This window comes from Pyxicephalus adspersus, chromosome Z (assembly GCF_032062135.1).
Source record: "Pyxicephalus adspersus chromosome Z, UCB_Pads_2.0, whole genome shotgun sequence".
Taxonomy (NCBI): Eukaryota; Metazoa; Chordata; class Amphibia; order Anura; family Pyxicephalidae; genus Pyxicephalus; species Pyxicephalus adspersus.
The window spans coordinates 7,750,487-7,759,600 of record NC_092871.1 but is presented as its reverse complement, the minus strand read 5'-3'; the positions used below and the strand labels follow the sequence as shown (position 1 = coordinate 7,759,600).

Sequence of the window (9,114 nt, the reverse complement as noted above, 5' to 3'; positions counted from 1 at the left end):
GTTTCCAACGACTTTCCTCGTTCGTCGGCGTCGTTGGTTACTTTTTTTACGAACGATTTTTGCCCAATCGATCGTTCGTCGTTCGTTTTGAACGATAAAAATTGGAAGTGTGTACGCACCTTAACTTGATCATCATATCAGCTAGAGATACAGCAGCTTCTAAGTAGAAATAATTAGGCTAAGTTTCAAATCTTACATCCAACAATCTTCTTAACTAGGGGAAGACTGCATTGATTGCAGCAAAATAAATTACTGATTCTGCCCTGAAATTCCAGCTAAATTAGATATGTAGAAAATATCAAATCCAATTACCCAAGTTTATTGGCTTTATTTAGTGGCAACAAAATACCCACATTTAAATACCATTAGAAAGAGTATATAATCCCATACTTACATCTAAATTAGCTACAATTGATTCCAGAAAGTATGGTCACCCTGGTTGGATTCCGGGAGGCCTTGATGGCACTTTTCTCCTCTTGCAGTATTTATGCCCCAGGGTGTCTTGGACTCCACCAACTTTTGTCCCAGTTTCTGAGGTTCCCTCTTCCCTTTTTTTGCTCCCTGTTTTCTCACGTCTTTCCTATACTTTTACTTCTGCTATGTTTTTTCTTTTGCTATGATCTGAGCTATGATGGGTTATTAGGCTGAGCCATTGGCATGTAGTAATCATGCTTCCCTATGTCTGTCCCAACAATTATATTTCAAAATATGCCTGGTGTCTCAGTTCCTGACCATTCTTCCATATTTGAATTTTGTGTGATCAGATTATTTATATTTTTTAGTTTTGCCCATTGTACAAAAAGTTAAAAATGTTTTAATTAACACTACACAGATACTTGTTACCTTTTATTAACTTTCTGTAAAAAAATAAAAAAATAAATAAAAAACAACAACACACAAAAACACGTACACACAATATATCCCTGGTTTTTCAGTTTTGTTTTTGTTCATTTTTTTTTTCTTGGAAGGTAAATGTTTCATTGAGGTCATATGTTACAGTGTTTCAGATTTCCCTTCTTTTTTGGATATTTCCACTCTTTTGGTTATCTGGATCAAATAGCAAATAATAATAATACTGATAATAACAAAAGCAATCTTTCTCAAGTCTATCCAAAGCTACCAAAAAAAGATTATAGGTTGATAAATGGAAAAAAAATATTTCAAATGTTTTTGAATCAATTCCTTTTCCCATGTTTTTTTTTGTGAAAGTGAATGTTTTTTTAAAGCTAATGTAAACTAAATTGGAAATAGAGGCTAATTTAGCTTGAATTTCAGTGCAGACAGAATCAGTAATATTGCAGTAAATTTCATTTTACTGTTGTACAATCATTTCCTGTTGCAGTTAAGCAATAACTGGTTTTATAATAAAAATTTTACCTGTGGTAGTTTTGAATAAAATTGGCACGATACGGAAGTACGTGATGAAATCTAACATAAATAATATCTGTAACTACTGCACTGTAGCTACTAATAGCTACAATTACTGGGGCATTCAATCAGAGCAAAATATACCGCCCTTTAATTACAGCTGCCATTCCTGACTGGTCAGTTGAACGTACATTTGGCCATGTTGGGGATGTTTATATAGTATAATATGCTGTGCCTTACAGGGAATCATTCACATGACTTCCTTCCTTCAAGCAAGCTCGTACAAGGCAACCAAAAGCAAACACTGTCTGATCAGGTAATGCCAATTAGACTCTCTCATATATAGATCATTTTCCATTTTGACTGTACCTATGCTTTACAGTTGATTTTTTTTAGGTTTAGTTTTGGGGGAAGAATCTGTTCTTAGGGTCAAAAAAACATTTTTTTGGGGGGGTTAAACAAAGAGACAAAATAATCACAAAATAATAATGGAAAATAATCACACAGAATGACTTGAGACAGAGAAGAGCAGCAGATTTAATACAGAATAATCATAGTTTTAAACAGCTATTCTTTATTTGCCCCCATCACAACAACTACCCCAAAGGGTCTTGTCCCTGTTTCCCATAGATCTTTGCTGAAGGGCCAGCTTGGAGCAGAATGTGAATGTATTTTGTTAAATGGCACAGGAGAGAGGAAGATATTGGGGACACCCCCAGAATGAAGGGGGGTAGGAGGAAACTAACAAATCCACAAGGTCTTAAACAACCCAATTATCTAAATTAAACTGAAAGCTAATTTAGGTTTTTCTGAGCACCCCAACCCCCCTCACCCCAATGAAGTCTTAACATTGTTCCTCATAAATATTTTGCTTGGGGTCAACTTGGATAACAAAATGGACTGCTGACAATGGACTGACAAGGTAGTTGGGACAGTGCAGGAGTGGGTTCAGAAGCAGAAGTAAAAAAATAATACAGAGGTTGGGTTGAGGTGCTAAAGACACCAAAAATAAACCTGCAGTTCCATTTTATTTATATTTCTATGGGGCTTGTCACAACCCCTGTACTGTAAAATGTTAAATTTCTATTCCAGCAATGTCCATGACTTCCTCCTTGGTCCAGTGCCAGCAGTCAGTGCTAAACATATTGAACATTGGCATTAGGACTCCTAAAATAATGATCTAATAATGATCTAAAATAATGATCAAATATGGAGGAGAAACTGGGGCAATTGTGGGGTTTGTTTTAAGAATAGCTAGGAGAAAATTCTTCTGTAATAAGGCTGCTCCCAGTTGGCCCTACGGCAATGATCTAAGAGGAAGAGGAAGAAGTTTGATATAAGGTTGCTGTTGGGTGGTGGTGATGGTGGTACGTGTTGCGTTGCATTGTGTTGTGTGTACAGAATATGTTATACGTGCGGAAATTTGGTAATACATTTTTGACCTTTCTCTTACCAACCCATGCATGTCTGTGTAATTTTTGGGCAAGGTCTCTTGATTTGTTTGACTTTATATTTCTGTCTAGGTTCCTCAGGAGTCATGCAGGTTGCTCAATGACCTGGCCATCCATGGAAAAAACCATTTGTAAATTTCTTTGATGACTAACACATAGCTGTACAGCACACAGACTCCCATTGACTGACACAGACTTTCTTAGTCAATATTGTATACTAAAACACTATAAAACATCTATCCCAGTGAACACAACACCAAGATCATTTGTACTGCTTTATAGTTTTATGAGTCTCTGCGTTAGCAGAATTCTGCTCATAAAAGTTTATTCCGCTCTCACAACAGTTCAGAGCTTAGTTCAGCGCTGGCAATTACAGGCAACAGGTAGGACAATTTTAAATACTTTGTTTTGTTATTTTGAGTTTTGGATGGATAAAAGAAGGGTAAAACCCCTGTCATTTTGTTTTTATCCTATCTGAGTCCAATTGGAAATATTTTCCTGCTGGATCACCCAGGTTCTTCTAACATAGTCTATATTCTGCAGCTTTATTAAATTTGCCCCATTGTATCAACCATATCATTTTTGGTATTTGTGAATTGAATTGACAAAATGTAATCAATATAGGGGGTAGCAACCGGTCATTTAGCAACACTTCCATATAATTGTCCAAATACCTGATTGGCTGATTTGTGTTTGCATTTTCATTGCCTTTTTCTCCTCTGAACCATCATTGTGATTGCGGAGCTTGGTAGTATGATTGGTTTATGGTCAACAATTCAAGATGATAGGTGAATGGGTAGCCTTCGACGGTTGCCATTGGAATATTTGACCCATTGGAAGACTTACTTCTTATTGTTCTCGTGACAAACCCTAACTTTGAATTTTCCATTACTTTATGTCTAGTGTCCACAGGAACAAAATCTAAATGTGTACATAGATAGCTCTGGTATTGTCTATACATACAAGGTAAAAAGCATATCTGTAAGTCATTCCAGAAGGGGAATTGACTTATGGACGGCTCAGGAATGTATGCTTGTATTATTATCAATATCTTGTTTTACATATTGCCAACATATGATCCAACACAATCTAATGATATAAACATCTTATCATTGGCATCTTCCTAAAATCCTTAACAAAAACCCAACTTAATCTCCACACCTCCACCTAATAATCACCAATTATGTATTTATATATTTTATTATTGGACACATAGGCAAACATATCTTGGTATTGTATATAAAAGTATCACTGTACATGAGATAACTTCACATGTCCTTCCAGACAAATTTTATTATCATTATTTTGATCATTACTACTGGGGCAGAAAGTGAAGAATGTGCTTTTTATGATATTTTATGTCATTTTGTTAATCCATAACTTCAACCCATGCTTATGATTTCTTCTTTTCAAGAAAACATATGTACACGCAATATAGAACTCCGACTGTACAGAAAGTTCCATTTTAATTCCTTTTATGGAAATACAATATTTAAAGCCATTTATTTTAGTTTATAATGATTTAAGTTGCACAAAAATGATAATTTGCTTCCGACCTGTCAGAATATTTGTTGTCTGATAGCTTCATATACATACATTGTGCTCCACTATCTTGGAGGACAGAATATCTCCTAATGGAGTTAAGCAGAGACATGGGTGTTTGTTGTCCAACTCAGCAGAGCATTTTAGGAAGTCAACACTGATCCTCTATGTATACAATATAATAAGTGACCATTGTCACCCATACACTAGTAGTGCATGCAATAGAGCAATGGCCACCCTTGGACATGAAATTTGTTACTGCCAGGTCTCCTAGTATAAGTTAGGACAGAAACCCACAATTATGCCCTAGTAATCTTCAATCATATTTTTAAGCTGCATATCATTGTTTAATAATAAAATTATTAATAATAATATACAGACAGTGACCATGAATAACGAATACAGACAGTGACACAGGAGGAGGAGAGGACCCTGCCCTAAAAAGCTTACAATCTAGGAGGTGGGGGAAATATCACACATCAGGAGGTGATATAGAATGGTAGGAAGTAGTGAGGGTTTGGAAGACAGTAGAAGACGGGGAGATGAGGGTGAAGCATTGGGTTTTAAGGGCTCTTTTAAATGAGCAGAAAGTAGAAGCAAGCTGAATAGGATGAGGAAGACCATTGCAGAGAGTCGGGGCAACTCTAGAAAAGTCTTGTAGCCGTGGGTGTGATGAGGTTATGAGTGAGGAAGTCATTAGTAGGTCATTGGAGGTATGAAGAGAGCGGCTGGGGGAATATTTGCTATCAGGTCAGAAAGGTAAGTGGGACAAGAACTGTGGAGGTATTTGAAGGTAAAGCACAGGAGCTTGAATTTGATTGGAAGGTGAGATGGAACCCAATGAAGAGAACTACATAGAAAACACAAAGCATACCAATATGAATGACAATCGTTTTTAAAATTTACCCCAGAGTCCTATTTGAAGAAAGCCCTTGAAGTGTGTGGCCAACAAAACCCATTGAGCTTCAGAGAGTGTTGGGAATAATTTGAACTCTTGCTGAGTTTCCACACAATCCAGGGCCGTTCTGACAGTAACTTCACCAAGCAAAAGGTGACTTAAAATCTCAACATAGAAAAAATAAAAAGTTTGTCTGGGTGTATACTTTGTTGGTTAGCTCTTCTGTAAATTTTCTTTACTAATTGTTATTTATTTTTTCATTATTTTTTGCAGATCCCTTTTCTCTCATTGGTTCTTAGACTTCCTGGCCTTTTAAGGCCATTTCAGTTTACTCTTTATTTTTGATGATGCAATCAACGCTTAAATATTTCTTCTTCTTTTTCTTGGTATCTTTCTTGTTCTTCTCTCTTTCTCAATTTCTTTACATCAAAATTTCCTCTACTACATATTCACAGTACTCTGTTGTGGACAAGAAACCCGTCCATGTCCTTGTTGTGTCATCCTGGAGATCAGGTTCTTCATTCGTTGGGCAGATCTTCAACCATCACAATGACGTCTTTTACCTCTTTGAGCCTGGGCATTCCATATGGATGAAATTTTGGGGTGAGAGTTCTGAGCTGCTACATTTTCCCTTAAGAGACCTTCTACGATCACTATTCACCTGTGATGTGTCTCCTCTTCAGCAGTATCTTCCTAATGGTGGAAAATATTTTTCAGAACTGGGTTTCTTTGCAGAAAGTCGAGCACTCTGCAGCCAACCAGCCTGTACAGCTTTTATGCCTTCCGAAGGCTATGATCGCCTTAAATGCTACCACCGTTGCAAAAACACTTTACTGGATAAAATGGCAGAAGCATGCAAGAAATACAGCCACATAGTAATGAAAACAGTCCGTGTTCTGGACCTTTCTGTTCTGCTTCCCCTTTTCAGAGATCCTGCTCTTGATCTTCGTATTTTGCACCTTGTGAGGGACCCTCGAGGCATTGCTTTGTCAAGGAAATACTTTGATCTCACTATTGAGAATAATATATTGCTTAGGAAGCATGAAAATAAAAATAATACAATGAGCAGGGTTTTGGGGAAGATTTGCAAAGCACAAGTTGAGATCAACAATGTGGCCAAAGCAGCCGAGGTGTTGAAGGGTCGTTATATGGCAATTCGACATGAAGACCTTTCTAATGAACCTCTTAAAAGCATCCAAAAAATTTACAATTTTGCTGGACTCCATCTAACTCAAGACTTGGAACAATGGGTTTACAATATCACCCATGTGGAAGTAGAGGGGAAATATGGATTCATGACTTTTTCACGAAAGTCCTCAATGGTGGTCCAAAAATGGAGAACTAATCTGAACTACAATTTTGTACAGGAGATACAAGATCACTGCAAAGAGGCAATGAATTTGTTTGGTTACAGACCAGTAGGATCACCAAAAGAACAGAAAAATTTGACTCTGGACTTGGTAAATATGGATTGGTCATTGGAATGAACTGAAGAATCCCGCACAACTGACCTCAGTTACAACATTTCTGAGCCTTAAGGATGCCACTGTGAAAGGTTCTCCTATGAATATTTTATTTATATTGACAAAGCAGCAGAATGAATTGTTTTATGATGGCTATGGCACAGGAGGAGCACTTTGGCTTTGCTGGTTTCCTTGGAAAACTTTAAATCCTAGCGGCTGATTCATTACACAGCCATAAGGGAACGGTGAAGATTTAACGTCAACCTCCTGCATCCTTCTGTACAGTAGAGTTTAGTATAGGACAGGAAGAAGCAGCACAAGAATCATGCCAATGTGCTTACAAGGAATATGTAACTGCAAGTTTTTTTTTATATCATTGGACCTTTTGAATTTATTGGCTCTCCATTTTTTTTTTTATAATCTAAAACTTGGTTTTACAAATTAGTCTGCATGCCCTGTGTACACAAGTCATTATATAGAGGTTGCAACTCATTTGCAATTAATATTACACAGTATTTATATAGCGCCAACATATTACGCAGCACTGAACATAGTCCATTGTCATGTCAATAGTTGTCCCTCAAAGGAGTTCAAAATCTAATGTCCCTACCTCAGTCAATTGTCATTATCACAATCCGAGGTCAATTTTGGGGGAAGCCAATTAACCTAACTGCATTAGGTTAGAATGTGGGAGAAAACTGGAGTACTTGAAGGAAAACCACACAAACACGGGGAGAACCTACAAACTCCATGCAGATAGTGCCCTGGTCGAGATTTGAACCTAGGAGCCAGTGCTGCAAAAGAGTGCTAACCACTGAGTCACCATGCTGCCTGGTGATCCACTGCCATTATGATGATTTTGATATCATTGTTCATAGGAAAACACAATGGGCAGTTTATCAATAAGAGACTGCTTGTATCATAATTAAAACCAAAACCATAGCAACCAAAATAAACTTCTTCTCTGCAATGTGGAAGTGAAAGATCCTTTAAAACAATCAAATTTAACATATAATTATCACTACGTAAGTATGGATAGAGTTATTATTATTAATAATAATAATAGTAATCAAACAGGATTAATATAGCACTAACATTTTACGCAGCGCTGTACAATAAATAGGGGTTGCAAATGACAGACAGATACAGACAGTGACACAGGAGGAGGAGGGGACCCTGCCCCGAAGAGCTTACAATCTAGGCTGGGTATACAAGTGCAATAATTGTTGTTGGAAAGGATCTTTCACTATGTACATACAGCACTGTTCTGCTCTATGGAGAGGGGATGTGCTGGGATAAATGTTTCTTAATGCACATACCGTGGTCTAATGCATTGTAGAGCCATACAGTAAAAAAAAAAAAAATTACATTTATTGCCAAATTGCTTGCCCCATGTCAGTTGAATCAATGGCCTGATTTATTTATTTTCTTGTAAGATAGAAGATAGACTGTTATAGGAGAACCTGGGTGTTCCAGCAAACCTGGAATGGGTTTCCTAAAAATTATTTTCTATTATTTAGTGAATATTTTAAATCCTGGACCAAATCCATTCCAGGTTTGCTGTATCACCCAGGTTCATCCATCATATCTATCTTCTTCAGTCTTTGAAAACTTTGAAAAATCAGGCCCAATATATCCCTTGTTACTCCAGATGAAAGCGTTGAATCACTTGTCACACCTCGATCTTCTGGAAAAAGTTATTTGACTATGAATATCATTGTAGACAATTGTTTTTCTCTGAATATCATGATTGTTCTTATATGGTGTAACAAATAAGGTTTCACCATGTGTTATTTTATTACATACACAAATAAAGCTAGATGTGTTATATTGTTCTTTGCCTCGAAAGTCTGACTTTATGTAAACCTGACCATTACGTGTGCATTCCAGAGACATTGGGCCTGATTTATTAAAGCTCTCCAAGGCTGGAGCAAATACACTTTCATCAGTGAAGCTGGGTAATCCAGCAAACCTGGAATGGACTTCTTAAAAGCCATTTGCTATTTGTTAGCAAATGTTTTCAATCCTGAGCCAGATCCATTCCAAGTTTGCTTAATCACCCAGCTTTACTGATGAAAGTGTATCTTCTCCAGCCTTGAAGAGCTTTTATAAAAAAAGTTGATTTTAAATGGCACCCCAACACACTACAATGAATGGCAATGCACAGGTTGTGTATTGAAGTTGGCTATCATTTAAACTAAACTACAACACCCGATAATGCACATTTCATCACACACAGCAATACGTTGGATAAATCAGGAAGGCCCCTAATGCTGCAATTGTATTTATGGAAGTTCTTACATCTATGTGAAAATAAAGGTATCGGTCTTATGTGCAATGTACACAGCTGTGTTCTGCAAATGAATGCAGCAAAATAATCATTGCAAATATT

The 9,114-nt window shown here is 37.0% G+C and overlaps 1 protein-coding gene across 5 annotated transcripts in view; it reads left to right on the top strand.

Moving 5' to 3' along the window:
* LOC140343572 (carbohydrate sulfotransferase 4-like) overlaps window positions 1-8,557 on the top strand; it is a 13,471-nt gene extending 4,914 nt beyond the window's left edge. Inside the window, exons 2-3 of one of the 5 annotated variants that reach the window (XR_011923371.1) lie at window positions 1,611-1,684; window positions 5,715-5,725. Coding sequence is in view for 4 of the 5 variants with exons in the window: in XM_072430281.1 (XP_072286382.1) it covers window positions 5,604-6,746 (1,143 nt within the window). In the remaining variant the exon portion in view is untranslated. Of the gene's footprint in view, window positions 1-1,170; window positions 1,685-1,888; window positions 3,203-5,532 lie in introns of those variants that run through there. The other 4 variants (XM_072430281.1, XM_072430284.1, XM_072430282.1 and 1 more) reach the window with 4 other exon arrangements.
* Window positions 8,558-9,114: the final 557 nt, after the last annotated feature.